The sequence below is a fragment of the Schistocerca piceifrons genome, chromosome X (assembly GCF_021461385.2).
Source record: "Schistocerca piceifrons isolate TAMUIC-IGC-003096 chromosome X, iqSchPice1.1, whole genome shotgun sequence".
Lineage (NCBI taxonomy): Eukaryota > Metazoa > Arthropoda > Insecta > Orthoptera > Acrididae > Schistocerca > Schistocerca piceifrons.
In genome coordinates, this window is record NC_060149.1 from 52,844,697 (window position 1) to 52,869,229 (window position 24,533).

General features: G+C 42.7%; 1 protein-coding gene across 1 annotated transcript in view; it reads left to right on the forward strand.

The window, feature by feature from the left end:
- Positions 1-24,533, forward strand: part of LOC124721691 — an 888,717-nt gene that overhangs the window by 249,369 nt on the left and 614,815 nt on the right. Inside the window, exon 8 of the mRNA XM_047246771.1 lies at positions 17,368-17,445. Within this exon, the coding sequence (XP_047102727.1) occupies positions 17,368-17,445 (78 nt within the window). The remainder of the gene's footprint in view (positions 1-17,367; positions 17,446-24,533) is intronic.

Genomic DNA, 24,533 nt, shown 5'->3' on the forward strand with positions numbered 1-24,533 from the left:
TTATGTGTTATCAGTGTGATGTGAAGCCATACACCTCACACACCACGAGGTGTTTTCATTGTTTCGATTTTGGGCACATGTGTTCCCATTGTACAGCAGACACACTATATGGTGAATGTGGATGACCACTCCATGAGGGGAGGCCCTGTGTTCCATCATCTGTGTGTATTAGTTATCACGGCTGGCACTCTTCGCGCTCACTGGACAGTTTAATTTATAAGAAGAAAATGAAGGTACAGAAGTATAAGTCCCATGATTGCCTATCCTACAGTAAGACTCATCAGAAATATGACCATCTTCACCCTGTGTCCGTGACATCTAACTATGTCTGTGTTATGTCCTTTTCCCCTCCTCCTTACCCCAGTCCCATACCTCTCTCCTCTCCCACATCCCTTGTGGCCCCCACTCCCTGCCAGCCAGGTGCCACACCCCTACCTGGCCAGAGTAGTATCCCCATTCTTTTGTGCCTCTGAGTGACGGGTACCGCTCCCAGTTCCCCTTCCATGACATTTCCCAGACCGGATGCATGTTACCACGAGTTGTTCACAGGACCCACAATCCATGTGCTCCAAGGTTGCCCACTCTCTCTCAGTTCCATATCTCACTGAAACCTGCCCTGTCTCTGGGCCCTGCCCTCCTCGACCTGTGAAAGACAAGAAGAAACATATGTTATGGGACAAGGCTCTCTGGTGCCCCTGGAGGAGCCTACTTCTCTCACAACCTCTGTCAGACCACTTTTTTTATGGATGTCATCCCAGTTTGGTTCATGACAGGGGATGACCCAGTGGCATGCCCAGTTTCAGTGTGTTCACCTCCCATGTAGATGCCCATTCCATGCTTATTCAACTGAATTGTAATGGCTACTACTGTCACTTTATGAAGCTGCAATCCCTTATTTCCTTTTACTCTGCAGCTTGTGTCATTTTCCAGGAATCTCATTTTACTGATGCTCACTCAATGACCCTATGTGGGTTTTGTGCTTTGTTGGAACCGGGTGGGTCCTTTGAGGGCTTCTAGTGGTGTCTGCACGTTGGTCCATAAGGACATTTTTAGTACACGGATCCCCGTTCGTACCAAATTGGAAGCCATTGCCGTCTGGGTCCATTTGGTCAATTTCCATCACCCTCCTGACAGGCCACCTACACACGCTGCCCTAACACCCCTCAATCAGCTACCATCCTCTCCCTCCCTCTGCCTTGGGGATTTTAATGGCCATCACCCCTTGTGGTCAATGCATATTTGTCTAGTTGGGATCTCCTCATAGACCAGTTTCTTGCAGACCATGACCTGTGCCTTCTTAATGATGGGTCCCATACCTCTGTGATAGTGATCACTTTGTGTTGATTCTCTCATTCCCTCCACACCTCCCAATGGCCCGATAATTCATTGGGCTTTCCATCGTGCTGATTTGCTTCTATATACCTCCCAGGTTGTGTTTACTCCTTCTTTATGTGGTTGTGTTGATGAAGTTATCTGTGACATGCTCAATACAATTATTTGTGCTGCTTTCACTGCCATCCCCTGCTCAGTATGCCCCTCTCACTGCCAGCCAACCCTGTGGTGGAGCATAGCCATTGTTATTGCCGTTGCCATCTGTGACCACTCTCTGGCCTTGCAGTGCCTTAGCAGCACTCATCCTCTGAGGGTTTTATTACCTTTAAATGTCTTTGCACCAAACCCTGTTACTTAATCAAACAGCAAATGGTTGTGTTGGGAACACTTTGACGTCTTCCGTGATTCATCTGTCCCTTTGTCATGGGTGTGGACTATGCTCTACATCCTCCAAGGTAGCCAATGGCAGTCTTCCGTCCCAGGCCTCACCCTTCTGGGCGGCCTTTATATGTATCGATCAGTTCTCACGGAACAGCTTGAGACACATTTTCTGACAGCATTGGCGTCAGCCTCCTATCCACTACCTTCCTCCTCCAGAAACAATTTTCTGAAGCTTCTCACTCATGTTTTGCAACATGTCAGGTGGAATCCCGCAGTGAACGTTTTACTGAATGGGAACATATTCTGGTCCTGTCCTCTTCCTGATTCAGCTCCTGGCCCTTATTTCATCCAACCCAATTTCTTCAACACCTCAATCCTCCACAACAACGCTATCTTCTCTGGGTGCCCAACCCAGTTTGTTTTCAAGGTGTTTTCTCCTCTCAGTGGAGGGATGTTATTTTGGTTCCAGTCCTTAATTTTTTAACCCTAGAGATGGGTGGTGTAGTTTCCTTCAAGGTCATACAAGGCAGAAAATGATTTGGGGGAGAAGTAGGCAGTACAGTCTCAGAATGTAGCTGAAAAATATTCGAAGGTGAGAAGAATCAATACTTCTAATATGAATGATGACACACAGCTAGGAGTTGCTGTCAAGAACGCTTACTCACCTGTTGATGATTCCTCTAGTATGGACATTGAGAATGTGGCACTGTAGAATTAAAAGGTTGGTTGTAGTATTTGTCAAAACATGAGGAGGAAGTGGACACAGGGAGGCTTCTAAGTAACAAAGCATCTATAACCTCCCCAACTTGTACACTATTATATTTTCAGAAAAACCACAGTGTTAGCTGTACAGGTGCTTATTTGTAATTGAGATAATGCACTTGGTAGTACTTAACAAAGTAGAACTGTTGTTGATGTTGTTTTTGTTTTTGTTGATGTCGATGCTGTTGTTGATGATGATTTTGATATTTGGGGTTATAATCCTTATTTACATAAATTTCATGAGGTGGTGTTCATTTCTGCTATGCACAGGCTGTGATATTTCATTCTTTTCATTTCCTGTGTTAACATAAGTAAAAGAATGTTGTTGATAGTTGCATAGTTACAGTGGCCAATGTTTTTCTAACAGGTGAACCATATACTAAATCATCTAAACAGAAGAAAATTTTTAGGCCCACAGAGTGCAATGAATCAGGTACATATTCGCTACACCTACGCTGTAGTAATGCTTGCAATTAGGTTTTTACTTATGTTGTGATTTCTGTAAATATTGACAGGGTAATGCTGTGAACTTTGCTTTGTATGGCAAATTCAGTCAAATATTACTTGTACTTCTTAGTGGGATCATTTGATTTTTTCATAATGGAAATGTTAGGATGAAATGAAAGTGAAAGTTGGGAGCCAGCATTAATTGATTGTATAACTACAAAGTTCATGTCTGGAAGTTCCTTGTTACTTACATGATTTTATTTCAAATTAACACCAGTCTGAGAGATGTATTCACTCTCTGGGTATTTCCATGCAAATGCATGTTGCATAAATACTTGTATGTTGTGGCCATTTGGGGGGGTAAATGCATATTTTAAAGATGGCATGAATTGAGACATTTGTAATGCATATTACTTTGCTTTTACAGCCTTATTTTATATGTTACATTCATGATGTCTTCTTTTGTTGAGTTTTTTCATATGAAATACGTGAAAAGTGCAGAATGTGAGTATTTTCTGAACTTGTTGCAGTCTGTAAACTTCGTAGTGAGCTCAAGTGCCCTAGTTCGCTCGGTAAATGTTGGTAGAAGTCAGTACACTTTGTGGCGATAAATTCAAAAATGAAAAGGATCCTATTGTTTGTATGCGATGCTTCTCCATGTGTAAAGAAGTCTGGGAAAGTGATCAAAATATTTTATCCTAAACTAAAGCGGGTTACGTATTTGGCCCAGTACTACATCACGTAGTTGAAACTGAAATCTAAAATATGACAATGTTAAAATGCTGATACAAACAAGGTAGATGGTTTTACAAAATACAAAGGTTTGATAATGTTGACATCATGAATTAAGTCATATGCTGACATTTTTTCTGATTCAAGGTATTCTTGAAAGCACCTCTCCTTGTTGCTGGATTTAGAGATATACTGCCAGATTAGCTGTGCTACCAAAATCTATTTTAACCTGATCATTTACCTGGATTAATGCTGCCATATTTTACTGGGATAATTTTGATTAAACTATCAGTAAGAGACAATGAATTCCCACATATTTATTGAAGTTGACATCTCTCTACTTCATTCTATTAACTCCTCAGGGGGATCGCTGCTCTTTTGTGAGTCTGTGCATGGCGAATGTGGGGCCTCGAGCTATTGTGACCCTTTCTTCCTTCCCAGCCTGCATTCTCTTTCCCATACCACTTCCTTCCTGTCATTGCTCCTTTGCTTCTGCCCCCTCGTTTCTCTCTCTTGGTGCCATTGCTTATGTGGGTGGGGCTATCATCCTGCATTGGGATATTTCTTCGGGATTTTGTTCCTCTTGTGCTTTCATTTCCCCTTTCCTTTTCGAGTTTTTTTTGCCAGTGTCCACTACTCCTCACCAGTCTCTCAATATGGTACAGGGGGTCATCCTGAAGGTGAACTCCTGGCCAGTTTTGAATGGTAGGGCATTTTTTTCGTTTGGCATGTGCAGAAAGGACATAGGGACAATTACATTGATACCGGCATCTTTACCTTTGAATTTGAGAGGGCTACCCTCCAGAGATGGTCAAGGTTATGTGTTATTGGTGCGGCATGAAACTTTAACCCTGCACACCATGGGGTGCTTTCAGCATTTGCATTTCGGTCACATGATTTCCCATTGTACAGCGGATGCTCTATGTGGTGAATGTGGACAATCATTCTTTGAGGGGAGGCCCTGTGTTCTGTCATCTGTGTGTATTAATTGTCATCACTGCCACTCATCATGCTCACCAGACTGTTACTTCTATAAAAAGAAAACAAAGATACAGGAATATAAATCGTATGACTGTTTATCCTACACTGAGGCTTATCAGAAATGTGACCATCTTCACCCTCTGCCTGTGAAATCTAACTATGTCTCTGTTATGTCCTTCCTGCCTCTTGCCTTCTCCTTACCCTATTCCTGCTCCTCTCCCCTTTCCCTGTGTCTCCTACTCCCACCCTTCTGGGTGCCACTCCCCCTATATGGCCATAATAGTGTCCCCCTTCTTCGACACCTGCCAGTGATGGGGCCACCTCCCAGGTCCCCTCCCCTGGCATTCCCAAGACTGGATGCATGCTACCACGAGTCGGCCACAGGACCCACAGTCCATGTACTCCAAGGTTGCCCACTCTCTCTTGGTTCCAGATACTGCAGTCTGGCCTCTCTCTGGGTCCTGCCATCCTCAATCTATGAAAGAGAAGAAGAAGAAACATAAGTGATGGAACAAGGCCCACCAGTGCCCCTTGAGATGCTGACTCCTCCCTCAGAACCTGTGTCAGACCTCTTTTTTTTTTTTTTTTTGATCTCATGCCAGTCTTGTTGGTGAGGTATGGCGACACAGTGGCATGTATAGATTTGGTGTGCTCACCTCCCATGTAGATGCCCATTCCATGTTATTCAATTGAATTGTAAATGATACTACTGCCACCTTCTGGAGCTGAAATCCCTGATTTCCTTTTACTTCGCATCTTGTGTCATTTTCCAAGAATATCAATTTACCGATGCTCACTCATTGACACTTTGTGGGTTCCATGCTTTGTCAGAACTGTTTGAGGGCTTCTGGTGTTGTCTGTATGTTGGTCTGTATGGAAGTTTTTAGTACATGGATCACCATTTCTACTGAATTGGGAGCTGTTGCCGGTGTGAGCCCACGTGGTCCATTTCTATCAACCTCCTGGCAGGCCACCTACAGCCACTGCCCTAATTTCCCTCATTCAGCAACTACCTCCTCCTTCCCTCCTTGGCAACTTTAATGACCATCACCCCTTGTGGGGCAGCTCATCTTCATCTGCTGAAGGTCTCCTTATAGACCAGTTTCTTGCAGAACACGACCTGTGTATTCTTAATGATGGTTCCCATTTCAGTGCTGCTTATGGCACTTTCTCTGCCATAGTTATTTCGCTCACTTCCCCTACCCTTCTCCCTTCATTGCTCTGGTCATCACATGATAACCTCTGCGGTAGGACTGAATTCCTGTTGATTCTCTCATTCCTTTCCCACCTTCCGATGGACATATTACCTTGTAGGGCTTTCCATCACGCTGATTTTGCTTCTATATATCTCCTATGTCATGTTTATCCCTACTTTGTCAGGTTGTGTTCATGAATTCGTCCATGACATGCCGGATACAATTATTCTTGCCGCTGGCACTGCCATCCCCCACTCAGCAGGCCCCTTTGGCCACTGGCCAGTGCCATGATGGAGCACCATTGACATTGCCATCTGGAATCACTGTCAGGCCTTGCAACCCCTTAAGCAGCACCCGTTCTCTGAGGGTCTTATTACCTTTAAATCTCTTGTTACTTAATCAGATAGCAAGTGAGTGTGTTGGGAACACTCTGACTTCTCCCATGATTCATCTGTCCCTTCTTAAAGGCTGTGGACTATGCTCTGCACCCTCCAAGGTTGCCAGAGTCAGTCTTCTGTCCCAAGACTTGGCCTTCCGGGTGGTCTTTATATGGGTCCATCGGTTCTCACGGAATAACTTGTGACCCATTTTGTGACAGCATCAGCATTAGCCTCCCATCCAGCCACCTTCTTCCTCTAGAAACAGTGGGCTGAAGCTTCCCACTTATGTTTTACCCGTTGTCAGGCGGAATCTTACAATCAACGTTTTATTGAATGGGAACATCTTCGGGTCCTCTTCTCTTCCAATGATACAGCCCCTGGCCCTGATTCCATCCCGAACCAATTGTTTCAACACCTCAGTCCTCCACAACAGTATCTCCTCTGAGTGCCTAACCCTGTTTGGCTCCATGGTGTTTTCACCTCTCAGTCGATGGAACACAATGTGACTTGTTGGCTCAGTTAGGTCCTCTAATCTTGGGACTTTTCATCTTCTTACCAGTGTGGCTTTCAGGAGCGATGGTCTCCAGTCGATCATATGCTTGAAATCAAAACCCTTTCTCAGTGCCATGATGTTTTTGCAGTTTTCTTTGATTTTCGTGAGGCCTACGACATGGCTTGGAGCCATCACATCTTACTTTCGTTGCATGAGTGGGGTCTTCGGGGAGGACCCCCTCCCGATTTTTATTCGCCAGTGCCTGTCCCACCAGTTGTTCTGAGATTAGGTTTGACAATATTCTCAGCTCTCCATATTATTAGGTGTCCTTCATTTTCTTATTGCTATTAACAGACTTGCAGCCTGAATCGGACCATTTGTCACCAATACTCTGTATTTGAATAATTTCTGTATGTGGGCTAGTTCCCACTCAGTGGCATCTGCGGAGTGACAGCTCCAGGGTACCATTCAGTGCACTTCTACATGCACACACATAGACAGTTTTCAATTCTCCCCCTTTAAATCGTGGGTAGTGCATTTCTGTTGCCATACTGTGGTCCATCCTCATCAGGAGCTATATCTTGGTGCCCAGTGCCTGACTGTGTTCCTCAGTTCTGTTTCTTGGGTCTTCTTTTTAACAACAAGCTTACTTCATTGCCCCATACCCGCCATCTGAAGATTGGTTGTCTCCATAAACTTACTGTCCTTCACTTTCTTGTTGCCCCCTTTTGGGGCCAGTATCGTGCGACTCTTCTCCACCTTTATCTGGCCTTAGTTATGTCACATCTGGACTATGGCTGTCGAGTTTAAGGCTCAGCTGACCATTCCATGCTGCTCCTCTTGGACCTGATCCATAATTGTGGTATCTGTTTGGCCACTGGCGCCTTTTGCACTTGCCCTGTCGATAGTCTCCTAGTTGAAATTGGGATTAACCCCCCCCCCCCTCTCAAGTCCCTTTTGGTTTGTGGTTTGTGGTCTGTGGTCCCAGCTCCTGGTTTCCAAAGCCATCACTGTTTATTCTTTCTCTGCTCACACCCTTCTATTCTATACTTTCCATGGCTTTGGGATGTTGGCCACCTGCTGGGTTTACCAGTTGGGCTCTTCTCTCCGCCACAATTTCCATCTTCCGTGTTTCTTCCATTATCCAAATTCTCTTGCAAACACCATCTTTATTTAGTTCCTCAGCCTCGGCCATGGGTGGATCTCCGTCACTCTTGTGGTGTTCCATTGTTTGTTCCACCCGCTGTTGTGGGAATTCAGTTATACTATTGTTTTTTACATTGATGGCTCTAAATCTGCCCATCACATGGGCTATGACTTCATGTCTTCTGATAGCACAGAACACCATCTCTTGCCTGCCATGTGTGGGGAATTCACAGCAGAATTTATGGCCATCTATCAGGCACTCAGTTTTATTAAACGGCCCACTGTCAATTGTGTTTTGTTATGTAAGAACTCAATGACTGGCCTTCAGGCTGTCACACTGGGTTTTTCCCACCACCCATAGGTGTCTGCCATCCATGATGTTGTTGCCTATATTGACCTTGCTGCCTGTTTGGTTTATTTCCTTTGGGTTCCCAGCTAGGGTAATAAGCTTGCCAATCGTCTTGCTGGTTGGAGGAAGGGGGTCATCCATCTATCCCCATTCTCTGTGACTCCTGCAGGGATGAATTTGGGGCTTCACATTAAAATCACTTTTTGCTCAGTGATGGGTTGACTCTTGCCCCCCCCCCCCCCCTTTTCCTGCCATCTATTGGACTACATCTGATCAAGTGTCTAGCGTCTCCCATCTCATGGAATTCTTCCTTTTGCCTCTCCCAGTGAAAATCTACCATCCTGTGCCGTCTTTATATTGGCCATACCAGGTTGACATATGGTTTTTTTACTCTGTAGTGAGCCATAACCCTTCGCACATGGCATGCCCTCACACTTTTCTTGTCCAAGTTGTTTACAGATGACCCTCACACGACCATGTCCCTTCTCAGTTTTCATCATGAAAATGGTTTGTGCTCTTACATTTGGGCACCTGAGTTTAATTTTGGAGTTGGAGTTCCTCAGTTGGCATTGATTTGGGAGACCTTTGGCCTTGCCTCCACACTGTCCAGGTTTTTCCCTACATTTTATCTGGTCTTTTGTGACTTTCTTTCCACCTTTCTTGTGTCTTCTTCCCTGATTTTGTCCCTGTTGTGTTGGGATCATGGTATGTGTGGTGATACGGATAGGTCGGCAGTGGTGCTGGTGCCCTGTCATGTGTAGGGCCCCTGAGGTGCCCTCTGCTCTCATTCTCCCACCCCTCCTCTAATCCCTCCTCCCATTCTTTACTCTTCCTGCCATCCTGATGTTCCTCTTGCCCTTTATTTGTCCATTTTCGTTTCCCATCAACTGGACTATGCTGTTTGCGTTGTGCCTCCCTTAGTTTCTGTTGCTTCAGATCATGTGTGTGGGACCAATGACCTCATAGTTTTGTCCCCTCCCCCTCCTCTATTCGATTGACCAACCAACCAACAAACCATCATTCTATTGAAAAAACATAAGCTGGTGCAACTTAGGTTTCCATTTCTCTCCAGTTTTGGGTTGTAGTCACTTTTGAGGCCACTATTGCAGCTTACATTAAAGATGCAGATGTGGCATGCAAGAGAACAGATTTGAAGCAAGACCTGATTTGCATACACTACTGACCATTAAAATTGTTACACCAAGAAGAAATTCAGATGATAAACGGGTATTCATTGGACAGATATGTTATACTAGAACTGACATGTGATTACATTTTCATGCAATTTGGGTGCATAGATCCTGAGAAATCAGTACCCAGAACAACCACCTCTGGCCATAATAACGGCCTTAGTACGCCTGGGCATTGAGTCAAACAGAGCTTGCATGGCGTGTTCAGGTACAGATGCCCATGCAGCTTCAACACGATACCACAGTTCATCAGCAGTAGTGACTGGCGTATTGTGATGAGCCTGTTGCTCGGCCACCATTGACCAGATGCATTCAGTTGGTGAGAGATCTGGAGAAAGTGCTGGCCAGGGCAGCAGTCAAACATTTTCTATATCCAGAAAGGCCCGTACAGGACCTGCAACATGCGGTCATGCATTATCCTGCTGAAATGTAGGGTTTCGCAGGGATCGAATGAAGGTTAGAGCCACGTGTCGTAACACATCTGAAATGTAACGTCCACTGTTCAAAGTGCCGTCAATGTGAACAAGAGGTGACCGAGACGTGTAACCAATGGCACCCCATACCATTACCCCGGGTGATATACCAGTATGGTGATGATGAATACATGCTTCCAATGTGCATTTACCACGATGTTGCCAAACATGGATGTGACCATCATGATCCTGTAAACAGAACCTGGATTCATCCAAAAAAATGACGTTTTCCCATTTGTGCACTCAGGTTCGTCATTGAGTACACCATCATAGGCGCTCCTGTCTGTGATGCAGCGTCAAGGGTAACCACAGCTGTGGTCTCCAAGCTGATAGTCCATTCTGCTGATGGTTGTTGTCTTGAAAATGTTCCCATCTCTTGACTCAGGGATCGAGATGTGGCTGCAAGATCTGTTACAGCCATGTCGATAAGATGCCTGTCATCTCGACTGCTAGTGATACGAGGCCATTGGGATCCAGCACAGCATTTCGTATTACCCTCCTGAACACACCAATTCCATATTCTGCTAACAATCATTGGATCTCGACCAATGCAAGCAGCAATGTCGCGATACAATAAACCGCAATCGTGATAGGCTACAATCCGACCTTTATCAAAGTCGGAAACATGATGGTACACATTTCTCCTCCTTACATGATGCATCACAACAACGTTTCACCAGGCAATGGCGGTCAGCTGCTGTTTGCCCATGAGAAATCGGTTGGAAACTTTCCTCATGTCAGCATGTTGTAGATGTCAGCACTGGTGCCAACCTTGTGTGAATGCTTTGAAATACTAATCATTTCCATATCACAGCATCTTCTTGCTGTCGGTTAAATTTCGCGTCTGTAGCACGTCATCTTCGTTGTGTAGCAATTTTAATGGGCAGCAGTGTAAAATCAAATTTTATGCATTTTCCTTTAGCTAAAAGAAAGTTGCAAGCCACATGTACAATCCCTGTCAGTTATTGAAGAGGTTGAAGAATCTTTGCAATCATCCTGTGTAGCAGGGGGTGTTACAGCTTTAGAGATAAACAAAGTTTTAACATCAAATCCTGATTTTGAATTTATGAAGTTGACAAAAAATATTTTTTAACAAAAGTGTAAAAGACTATTAACTTGATCTGACATCGTCCAAAATTTCTTCACATAAGTATGCACCTGTCATTTCTTGTGATATAGAAAGGTCATTTTCTGTGTACAAAAATGTTCTGTCTGGTAAACACATGAGCCTAATTGAAGAAAAGTGGGATAAACTAGTTATTGTGTACTGGTTTAGAAGAAAGTAGAAGTCAATATAGAACTGAATACCACATACTTTTACTTGTTTGCTGTCTTACTGTGCACATTTAATGGTATGGTACTGTATGAATGCGTACATGTTTTTTGATTTGATAGTACATAAAAATCAGGGCACTAGTTATAACATTATGATTAATTTAGTGAGAAAAGTTATTAACTCACTAAATATTTGAAGTACTGAGTTTCTGATAGATACTTAAAGAAGATAGAGAATTGTGATAGCTTTAATATGTATTCTGGCACATAAAGATAGAAATAGAAACAGAAAAAAGGTTTCTCTACATCTACAATCACATCCACATCCATCCTCCACAAGCCACCTGATGATGTGTGGCGGAGAGTACTTTGAGTACCTCTATCGATTCTCCCTTCTATTCCAGTCTCGTATTGTTCGTGGAAAGAAAGATTGTCGGTATGCCTCTGTGTGGGCTCTAATCTCTCTGATTTTATCCTCATGGTCTCTTCGTGAGATATACGTACGAGGGAGCAATATACTGCTTGACTCCTCGGTGAAGGTATGTTCTCGAAACTTCAACAAAAGCCCGTACAGAGCTACTGAGCATCTCTCTTGCAGAGTCTTCCACTGGAGTTTATCTATCATCTCTGTAATGCTTTCGCGATTACTAAATGATCCTGTAATGAAGCACGCTGCTCTCCGTTGGATCTTCTCTATCTCTTCTATCAACCCTATCTGGTACGGATCCCACACCGGTGAGAAGTATTCAAGCAATGGGCGAACAAGTGTACTGTAGCCTACTTCCTTTGTTTTCAGATTACATTTCCTTAGGATTTTTCCAATGAATCTCAGTCTGGCATCTGCTTTACTGATGATTAATTTTATATGGTCATTCCATTTTAAATCACTCCTAATGCCTATTCCCAGATAATTTAAAGAATTAACTGCTTCCAGTTGCTGTCCTGCTATATTGTACCTAAATGATAAAGGATCTTTCTTTCTGTGTATTTGCAGCACATTACACTTGTCTACATTGAGATTCAATTGCCATTCCCTGCACCATGCGTCAATTCGTTGCAGATCCTCCTGCATTTCAGTACAATTTTCCATTGTCACAACCTCTCGATATACCACAGCATCATCCGCAAAAAGCCTCAGAGAACTTCCAGTGTTATCCACAAGGTCATTTATATATATTGTGAATAGCAATGGTCCTACGACTCTCCCCTGCGGCACATCTGAAATCACTCTTACTTCGGAGGACTTCTCTCCATTGAGAATTACGTGCTGCATTCTGTTATCTAGGAACTCTTCAATTCAATCACACAATTGGTCTGATAGTCCATATGCTCTTACTTTGTTCATTAAACGAATGTGGGGAACTGTATGAAATGCATTGCGGAAGTCAAGAAAGACGGCATCTACCTGGGAACCCGTGTCTATGGCCCTCTGAGTCTTGTGGATGAATAGCGCGAGCTGAGTTTCACACGATCGTCTTTTTTGAAACACATGCTGATTCCTACAGAGTAGATTTCTAGTCTCCAGAAAAGTCATTATACTCGAACATAATACGTGTTCCAAAATTCTACAACTTATCGATGTTAGAGATACAGGTCTGTAGTTCTGCACCCTGTTCAATGTCCCTTCTTGAAAACGGGGATGACCTGTGCCCTTTTCCAATCCTTTGGAACGTTACGCTCTTCTAGAGACCTACGGTACACCGTTGCAAGAAGGGGGGGCAAGTTCCTTCGCGTACTCTGTGTAAAATCGAACTGGTATCCCATCAGGTCTAGTGGCCTTTCCCCTTTTGAGCGTTTTTCATTGTTTTTCTATCCCTCTGTCATCTATTTCGATATCTACCATTTTGTCATCTGTGCGACAATCTAGAGATGGAACTACAGTGCAGTCTTCTTCTGTGAAACAGCTTTGGAAAAAGACATTTAGTATTTCGGCCTTTAGTCTGTCATCTACATCTACATCTACATCTACATTGATACTCCGCAAGCCACCCAATGGTGTGTGGCGGAGGGCACTTTACGTGCCACTGTCATTACCTCCCTTTCCTGTTCCAGTCGCGTATGGTTCGCGGGAAGAACGACTGTCTGAAAGCCTCCGTGCGCACTCTAATCTCTCTAATTTTACATTCGTGATCTCCTCGGGAGGTATAAGTAGGGGGAAGCAATATATTCGATACCTCATCCAGAAACGCACCCTCTCGAAACCTGGCGAGCAAGCTACACCGCGATGCAGAGCGCCTCTCTTGCAGAGTCTGCCACTTGAGTTTATTAAACATCTCCGTAACGCTATCACGGTTACCGAATAACCCTGTGACGAAACGCGCCGCTCTTCTTTGGATCTTCTCTATCTCCTCCGTCAGACCGATCTGGTACGGATCCCACACCGATGAGCAATACTCAAGTATAGGTCGAACGAGTGTTTTGTAAGCCACCTCCTTTGTTGATGGACTACATTTTCTAAGCACTCTCCCAATGAATCTCAACCTGGTACCCGCCTTACCAACAATTAATTTTATATGATCATTCCACTTCAAATCGTTCCGCACGCATACTCCCAGATATTTTACAGAAGTAACTGCTACCAGTGTTTGTTCCGCTATCATATAATCATACAATAAAGGATCCTTCTTTCTATGTATTCGCAATACATTACATTTGTCTATGTTAAGGGTCAGTTGCCACTCCCTGCACCAAGTGCCTATCCGCTGCAGATCTTCCTGCATTTCGCTACAATTTTCTAATGCTGCAACTTCCCTGTATACTACAGCATCATCCGCGAAAAGCCGCATGGAACTTCCGACACTATCTACTAAGTCATTTATATATATTGTGAAAAGCAAGGTCCCATAACACTCCCCTGTGGCACGCCAGAGGTTACTTTAACGTCTGAAGACGTCTCTCCATTGATAACAACATGCTGTGTTCTGTTTGCTAAAAACTCTTCAATCCAGCCACACAGCTGGTCTGATATTCCGTAGGCTCTTACTTTGTTTATCAGGTGACAGTGCGGAACTGTATCGAACGCCTTCTGGAAGTCAAGAAAAATAGCATCTACCTGGGAGCCTGTATCTAATGTTTTCTGGGTCTCATGAACAAATAAGGCGAGTTGGGTCTCACACGAACGCTGTTTCCGGAATCCATGTTGATTCCTACATAGTAGATTGTGGGTTTCCAGAAACAACATGATATGCGAGCAAAAGACATGTTCTAAAATTCTACAAGAGATCGACGTAAGAGATAGAGGTCTATAGTTTTGCGCATCTGCTCGACGACCCTTCTTGAAGACTGGGACTATCTGTGCTCTTTTCCAATCATTTGGAACCCTCCGTTCCTCTAGAGACTTGCGGTACACGGCTGTTAGAAGGGGGGCAAGTTCTTTCACGTACTCTGTTTCAGTACCATTTTGGTCACAGAGTGCCTGGACATTTTGTTTTGATCCACCTACCGCTTTGACATAAGACCAAAATTTTTTAGGATTTTCTGCCAAGTCAGTCATAGAACTTTACTTTCGAATTCATTGAAAGCTTCTCACATAGCCCTGCTGACACTACATTTCGCTTCGTGTAATTTTTATTTGTCTGCAAAGCTTTGGCTATGTTTATGTTTGCTGTGAAGTTCCCTTTGCTTCCGTAGCAGTTTTCTAACTCATTTGTTGTACCATGGTGGCACTTTTCCATCTCTTATGATCTTGCTTGGCACATACTCATCTAATGCATATTGTACGATGGTTTTGAACTTTGTCCACTGATCCTCAACACTATCTGTACTTGAGACAAAACTTTAATGTTGAGCCATCAAGTACTCTGAAATCTGCTTTTTGTCACTTTTGCTAAACAGAAAAATCTTCCTACCTTTTTTAATATTTACATTTATGGCTGAAATCATTGATGCAGTAACCGCTTTATGATTGCTAATTCCCTGTTCTACGTTAACTTTTTCAAATAGTTCGGGTCTGTTTGCCACCAGAAGGTCTAATAGGTAATCGCCACGAGTCGGTTCTCTGTTTAACTGCTCAAGGTAGATTTCAGATAATGCACTTAAAAAAATTTCACTGGATTCTTTGGCCCTGCCACCCATTATAAATGTTTGAGTCTCCCGGTCTATATGTGGTAAATTAAAATCTCCACCCAGAACTATAACATGGTGAGGAAATCTACTCGAAATATTATCCAAAGTTTCCTTCAGGTGCTCTGCCACAACAGCTGCTGAGCCAGGGAGCCTATAGAGACATCCAATTACCATGTTTGAACCTGTTTTAACCGTGACCTTCACCCAAATTCTTTCACATTTTGGATCTCCATCAATTTACTTCGATACTATTGCACTTTTTATCACTATAAACACGCCTCCCCCTTCACTGTCCAGCCTGTCTCTGCAGTATACATTTCAATCTGACTTTAGAATTTCATTACTGTTTACGTCTGGTTTCAGCAAACTTTCCATCCTTAGTACTATGTGGGCATTGTGACCGTTTATTAATGAGAGCAGTTCTGGGACCTTTCTATAGAAGCTCCTGCAGTTTACTATTACCACATTAATATTGTTACTCCCTGTTGCGTTTTGCCTGCTACTACCTTGTCGCGTCTGAGGAGGCGTCTTGTCGGGTCTAGGATGGAAATTCTCTAACCTAAAAACCCCACATGTGCACTCCACACATACTCCACTGCCCTTGTAGCCATTTCCTGCGTGTAGTGCATGCCTGGCCTATTCAGGTGGACCCTACATTTCTGCACCCGATAGCGGAGGTCGAGAAATTTGCACCCCAGATCTCTGCAGAATCGTCTGAGCCTCTGGTTTAAGCCTTCCACCCGACTCCAAACCAGAGGACCACGATCGATTCTGGGAACAATACCAAAAATAGTTAGCTCAGATTCCACCTCACGAGCAAGGCTTTCTGTCTTCACCAACTCCACCAACTGCCTGTATGAACTGAGGATGACCTCTGAACCCAGACAGCAGGAGTCATTGGTGCTGACATGAGCAACAATTTGCAGTTGTGTGCACCCAGTGCTCTCTGTCGCTGCCGGCAGGGCCTCCTCAACATCTCGGATGAGACCCCCCCCCCCCCCCCCCCCCCCCCCCCCCCCCTCCCTCAGCAAGCAGACAGAGTGAACACTGGCCTTCTTCCCCAACCTTTCCACTGTTTCCCTAAGGGGCTCCATCACCCGCATAACATTGGAGCTCCCAATCACTAATAAACCCCTCCCCCCTTGTGCCTGTTTGGACCTTGCTGAAGGAGCGGCCACATGTCCACTCACAGGCTGAGCAGACGATGCCACACGGCTAGCCTCCACATTGACCCTCCGCATCGTGCGTCACGAACACTGCTGAACCCGCCACTCCCCTTGGGGAGAGGGTGGCCCAACCGTGCCCGGTACTGGCGAAGATGGCTCAACAGCAGGGACCGTTGGTGAAGCGTGTAACACCTGGGGTGTACCATGCGATGCACCAGACTCCCCACTGCCGCTACACTCCAAGGCAGCAGCCTAAAGACAGCTGGCCACGGCCATCAGCATGTTCAGCTGTTCGCAAACAGTGGCCAGCTCCTCCTGCATCCGTACACAGCAGTCACACATCCTAGCCATCCTAAGAAATCAACAATTTACTGTAGAGAGTTAATCAACTTTTAACTAGACTGCTAATTCACTAAAGGTGGCTGATAGCTGACTAAACTGTGGTCGCTTGACACTTCTTGTTGAAAACAATGAAAATAAGCACTACCTGTCTCTGGACTGTATTCAAAACGAACACAAAATCTATGGAACACTATTACTAGTACTTGAAAATTAAAGCTTCCTAAAAGCAAAAACATACGGAAAAGGAAGTGACAGGTAAGAAAAACACAGTTAATACTTAAATTTACGTAACAAAGCACCTATGAGAACCTTAACCTGTGCACTATGTTATCTTCAGGAAAGGGACAAACAATGTTAGCTACACTGATGCATATTATTAATTGTGGTAATGCACTTCGTAGTACTTCACAGAATACAGCTGTTGTTGTCGGGTTTGGTATTGTTGTTGTTGATTATTATTATTCTTCTTCTTGTTATTATTATTTTGATGATTTCGGGTTCATAATCCTTATTTATGTAAATTTCACCAGGTAGTGTTCATTTCTGCCATTCACATGGCTATGGTACTTCATTCTCTCCATTTCTGTTGTTTACAAAAGTAAACGAATGTGTTGGTAGTTGCATAGTTACACTGACCAATGTTGCATTTTCTAACAGGTGAGCTATATGCTAAATCATCTAAACAGAAGAAATATTTTAATCCCAGCTGGTGGCCCATGGACCACGATGAATCAGGTATATATTCGCTACACCTTTGTTGTAGTCATGGTTGCAATAAGTTTTTCACTTACATGATTTCTGTAAATATTAACCGGATAATGCTGTGAACTCTGCTTTGTATAGCCTCCAGCTAACATTTTTCTCAAATCCAGTCAGATGTTACTTATACTTCTTAGCGGGATCATTTGACTTTTTTCATAAGGGGCTGTTAGGAAGAAATGAATGTGAAGTTTGGGAGCCAGCATTAGTTGAGTCTTTAACTACAAAGTTCACATCTGAAAGTCCCTTATTATTTAATCAATCCAGGTAGGAATATCAACAATGTAGGAAAAGGCAAATTGCTACTTACCGTAAAGAATTCATGTCAAGTTGCAGATGGGCACAATTAAAAGATGCTCACATATAGCTTTTGTTCACAGCCTTCATCAGCAAAAGAAAGACACACACAAGCAAGCATACCTCATGCACACGATTGCCGGAGGTGCTGGAGTTGGCGGTTGTGTGTGAGTGAGGTGTGCTTGCTTGTGTGTGTGTGTGTGTGTGTGTGTGTGTGTGTGTGTGTGTGTGTGTGTGTGTGTGTTGTTTCTTTTTCTTTTACTGATGAAGGCTGTGGCCAATGGCTGGATGTAAGTTTCTTTTAATTGTGCCTGTCTGCAACTTGATGAATCTTCTTTACAGTGAGTAGCAGTCTGTCTTTTCTACATTGTTGATATTCCCTTGTTATTTAGATGATTTTATTTCAAATTATCACCAGTCTGCAAGCATTAATGACTTTTGGGGTAGATACATAATAACTAGATTGGAGATTTCCATGTAAATGAATGTTGCATGAATATTTGCATGTTGTGGTCTCTTTTTTTTTTTGGGGGGGGGGGGGGTGGTTAAATGCATATTTTAAAGACTGCACAAATTGAGATATTTATAATGCATATTATACCATCTGTGTGGCCTTATTGTATATATTACATGCATGATATCTTTTTTTATTGAAAAATATGTGGAACATGAGTAATTATGCATTTTTATTATGTCTGTAAACTTGATAGTGAGTTCAAGTGCTGCAGTTCAGCTTGGTAGGTGTCTGTATACATGTTTGTCCCATTCACTATGTTGTGTAGTTGAAATGGCAGTCTGAATTTTGATGGTGTGAATGCACTGATACAAACTAGGTAAATGGACACACAAAATACATTGGTTTGATAATGTTGACTGTGTTAATTAAGACATATGTTGACTTTTTTTCTGATTGAAAGTATTCTTGAAAGCTTCTGTCCATGTTGCTGCATTTAGAGGTATACTGTCAGATTAGCTTTGCACAAAAACCTATTTTAACCAAATGGGGCACCTGGATAAATGTTGCCATATCTTACTGAGATAATTTTAATTAATTAGTCAGTAAGAGATTATGAATTTCCTACATTTGTTGCAGTTGACATATCTTTGCTTCATTGTATTCACCCCTCAGGGGGATCATGGCTCTCTTTTGAGTCTGTACATGATGCCCCAAGCTATTGTGGCCCTTTCTTCCTTCCCAGGCTGCATTCCCTTCCTCATGCCCTCCCTCCCTGCCCTTGCTCTTACCTCTCTGCCCCCTCTTCCATTCTCTTTGCCATTGCTTGCTTCAGCCTGGCTGTCCCTCCTCGTTTCTGGTATTACTTCTGGATTTTCTTCCTCCTGCTTTTTCATTTCCCCTTTTCTTTTAAGCATTTTTGATCCTCTTTGTGGTTTGACCTGTGCTTCTAAATGTTGTCTCCATAGTGTGGGCCAAATGGTAGAGAACATCTTATTTAGCATCTTTGGTGTGTGACCTTATCACTTCTTCCATCTTTTCCTCCATGCCATTGTCCTTGAACACTAGATAGCAAGCACAGTGGTCAGTCCATGTGGTGGGGTCATTATGTACCCTTTTGGTTGAGCTCCCTGACAACACAGGGATCACGCTTCTGATACCTGAGATGATACCTCCCCGTGTGTGACTAGGAGAGGTTGCTCGTCAATTTGGAACATTGGAACTCCCAGCAATGGCAGCCATGCCTGATGAACCTTGCTGTGTCTGGGTGACGCCCACGGGGGAAACCTCTGATTGGAGTGGGAGGTATCAGGGCAGATGCTTTGTGTATGAAATGCATTAGGCTTCAGGCTGGGTTTTCCGCTATGGTTGTCTCTTTAGTTGGTAATGGATCTTTTAATACTGCTTCTTATAATGCTCTGACCTTCCTTTCCCTGGCTGCACTGGCTTGAGTTGAAACCTGTTTCCTGCTTCCTGGTCTGCACCAGGCACTAGGCACTTATTTTTATTGTATCTATCAAAGACAAGATGGTGAAGTGTACTCACTGAGTAAGATGTGATTTTTGCAGCCCATCATGCCTGTGACAATCTTGGCAACATCTCAGTGTCCACTACTCCTCACCATTCTGTGAATATGGTTCAGGGAGTCATTTTTCTTACAGACCTTATTCTCAAACTGATGAGGAATCCTTGGTCAATCTGGAACAGTCGGGTGTTCATTTTGTTTGGCATATGCTGAAAGGCTGCAATGACAATTACATTGATACCGGCACCTTTATTCTGGCATTTGAGTTTGATACCCTCCCAGAGATGGTCAGATTATGTGTTATCAGTGTGACGTGACACTGTCACTGATCTCATTTGTACTAAGATTGCAGTGCATGTGACGTGCCTGGTTGCTTCCATCACCGTAAGAGGAATGCCCAAGTTCTGAAGAATGTTTGCCAATCTGCAGTCTTCTTTGGTTGTTGACCACTGCAGAGAAAACAGTACATTGGTTGTGTATCCATTATCTTGATGCTGTAATAAACTGTTAGTGAGGAACTGTTATTGTATAAACAATTAAATATCGAACTGATTTATTGAAATGGAATGGCACTCACTTTTTATTAGCAGAATACGAGAAACTGTACAATTATTGTCCACTTTGTGAATTACAAATAATTTCTATTCTTCATTCTTTCATATAAAATAAAAAAAAAGAACTGAGTAGTAGTGTAATTACTATCAAACTGTTCACAATTACATGTCCAAATAATTGGAGATAGGTAATGAAGTCCTTAACTGATACCGACCAAGGTAGACAACATGTCTGTCCACCAAGACTGCTGAACCAGCTCTGAGCTTATAGCCAAACCACTTAACCCATCATCCAAATTAGGCATAATCCAAAGATCTCCAAAGTTCCTCATTTGCCTTTTTGTTTAGCTATTGTTTATTATTCTGTTGGTAATTAACACTTTTGAAGTAATAGAATGATAGCCTATTATTGAGATATGGTTGTATATGAAATGCAAATAACTGTTTAGTTTTTCTAATATTAATAACGGAAGTTTATCAGTTTGGCATGCTACTTCTGAATGCAGCAGCCAGTCATAGAGGAGGATCACAATTTAGGTGGTCTTTCTCGTGATACCCATACCAAATCAACCATTTGTCACTGGTACCTAACACTACATTATGTCGTTTTCCCACTGCTGCCTTCTCTTCTGCTCTAAGAAGCTTCTTGTAGCTGAATATTACACATCCCCTTCCTTCTGAGATTTCCAAAAATTGAGATGTTCTTGCAGACAACAAACAATTTTGTATATAACCAAATTTTTACTCAGTTTTTTATAAATTTTTCAGTTATCTTTCAAGAGCCATACCATTCCACTATACTTGTAATTTGTTGTTATTTTTCAAAACTTGAAGCTGCTTTTTATTTTTTCAGTCTGAATTTATTAATTAATTTATATAATCATAGACTGAATAATTTTGTGATTAGAAAAATCTAATTGTTACTGTCAATAAATTTATGTATAACCTTATTCCCAAAATCTTTAGTCTTCAGTAAGCAAATTCTATACCAATTATATTATTCTTTTAATAGTAAATATTTTCAAAGTATCATTATTCTGCACCTTTATGTTGTTGGCAGTCTCTTCTTAACTTACAGTCGATCATTTCTGCTAGAATACCATACTCTATCCTAGCCAAGTTTCAATAGCAAAAATTTATACTGCTGTTAAGCTACTGTTGATGCACTGGTGTCCACTAAATTAAAAAAAAAAAAATATTTCTCATGAAGAATTTACATTGTTATTCAGTTTTGGCACAATGCTCTTTTTTAAATTGACGAACTATTTGTCATAAAATGTTTCTCTGCCACACAACTAATACCGGTATCGGTGCATTGCCATCTTTTCAATTCAGTGAAACATTGTTTACGCTTCACTCTTTCCTCACTATTATGTCAATACTATGCCGTTCTGCACTTATTTGTATTTGAATGTGTGATAAAGGTGTCCACTTCACATGGTTACCAATAAAACAAACACAACACCTATAAATTTCACAAATATGTGGAGATGAAATATGATTACACTCACAATTTCTACCAGAACATAGGCTAACAGCCCATGACAGAAACCCATACTGATGATTCTTTCTCCATGATGAGGTCTTGCATTGTGAAACTCCAGACTTTCCCAACTGGTGTTGAGTTCAACAAGTGTCAGTCCATTCTCCCATCTCCAGCCTTAGTGTACAGCTCTAGTACAATTCCATGTAATGATACAAACTGCCTTAAATTAATTTCCTTTTAACAAATTTTTAAACAAACATACTTCCATACACTATTCAAATATAAATACATGCTATGTAGTGTTCTGTTTTGATTTTGGCTGTTTGTAAAGAGTGCCACTGTTTACATGGTGCCACAAGAGTTTTGATCACAGCTGTAGCCACTTTACATACAGCTGCGGCACTGCCCTTGGCATTCTTAAGAGCTTGGTGCTTGCTTGCACACTCTGTTACTAACTGACCACCTCAGTAATAACTCACCCTGCTTCCCCACATCTCTAGCTATATTCTTTAAATTTTACATACAGATACTTTGAGAGAACCTTGTAGAATCTTGCTTCAAGTATAATGCACAGACACTAATTTACCAAATCATTGCTTCAGTCCATAGTATGGGATATCTTTCCTTCTATATTTGAGTGTCATTGTTTCTACAATCCTTACTGGTGGAACTATATTCATGTAATGATTATGTACTTTCTACTGACTTTCATATTTGAGCATTATGTGACTTTGCAATCTGTGGAGGCACATTATTTTCTTTGTAGCTATACCTTCATTTCATATTCCTTTCATATTTAAAACCAGTGTATGTCATTACTCACTATACTTCGCATTACATGGCCCTCTATTTAAATCTTATTTACTGCAGTCATGTTTTGTATGAGATTTCCATGTCAGTGTTGTGACTCCTGTTGACAATGTATCTATTCCCATGTACTTCATAAAATAGATTGTGGAAGCCATTTCGCCCATAAATGCTACTTAATGGCTGACTTAGCCATTGGCTTTTGCCTTTCCTCCCTCACTCTTCATAAATGATTGGCCAAATTTCCCATCACCTAGTAACCATACTTCCCCTTTGTCTCTCCATTTACATAATTAGCAAAATTTTATGTTACTTAATCTGTAACTCTCCATTTACCTCCTCTCTCTCTCTCTCTCTCTGTCTCTCTCTCTACAAATAATTGGCCAACTATTCTGTCACCTAATAACCATAACTCTGCATTTACCATAAACCTCTTTTCCAGGACTATTTCTAGCCTATCAGTGTATCATACTTCATTACAATGGAAACTACTTCGCCATTTCAATCCATACTAATGATTTATGATATGTCTAGTTTGACACAATCTCTACATCTTCTCAAGACAACATTCAGTTATTTCTATTAATTTTGCCACCAGAATTTCTTCTATTGTACATTGTCATATTCACTTACGTGATTTGTCATCATCTTCTTCTGCAGCCTTCAGCTTATTTTTTACGTGTTATTTCACATGTGTTATATATAATATTCTTATAATATTTTCAAACATAAAGGTCTGTTAATCATTGTTCTTAATATTTAAAAATTGTTTCACTACATATGTTATAATATTTTTTCTAAAGTACACTAATAGGGTACTGGTGTCCTTTTTGTAATTATACACTGCATTCTCTTGCTGGTGGATCTGTAATCCTATACTTTGTATATTCTGGACAGTCCACATGTATTCTGTCAAATGTCTGTTTTTCATCTGTGCTCTGCAGATGTTTATTCTGCTTTGTTACTTTGTTTTAGTCATAGCTTGTTTCTTTGTTGTCACATTCAGTGCAAAGAACTTTTCTCATCTCAACCTTGATAGTGAAGAATGGTAAAGGAGACAGATACAGTTCTGAATGAAAGAAGAGGAAGAACTAACAGCAGGAAACAGTCAGTTAACTCAGACACCTGGTAATCATCAGTTACCTAGTAATACAAAGAACCTTATTGCCCCCATCGTCCTATCACCGGAGCCCGGGACAGAACGGGTGACAAGCTGTTCAACTCTGGATCCCGGTCCATCTCGGGAGGGGCAAGACCGAGTGGCGGGGACGAGGGGGAAGGCACGACCACAGGTGAACCAGCCTCCTGAGAAACCGGGCCTGCGAGGGGGGGCAGGCTCTTGCCGGGACATCTCTAACGATGGCGACGTCAGTGCTGGAGCTACTGGAGGCCGCCCAGGCTGAGAACCATCACAGTGTGGCGGAGTCACAGGTGGGAGGGGTGGTAGCGTCCCCTGAGAAAACAACACGGGTCCTGGCAATGGGGAAGCCGGCGCCTGAGGGGTCGGAGGGTGGGTGCCCAAACATGGGATTTGGGTGACGACATACCTCCCGGTCCCCCACCTTCAAGGTATAGAGTCGGCGGCCATTGTGGCGCTGGACCACCGCCGGTATCCAACGTGGATTGCGACCAAACCCACGTGCCCAGACCGACATACCTGGTGGAAAGCCGGGTACCCCAGTTTGCGAAGACTGGTGAGGACCAGGCCGGAGGAGGTGCAGCAGAGTCCTAGGTTGGCGCCCGTGGAGGAGCTCTGTGGGGCTGCATTCTCCCATCGGTGTGGTCCGGTATGCCGTCGGGGAAAAAGGTCAACGCCTCCTCCGCAGGAAATTTGTGCACATAATTTTTCATCTGTGTCTTAAATGTGGGCACCATGTGCTCGGCTTCCCCATTCGATTGTGGATGAAAGGGGGGAGAGCAAATGTGCTGAATACCAAAGCA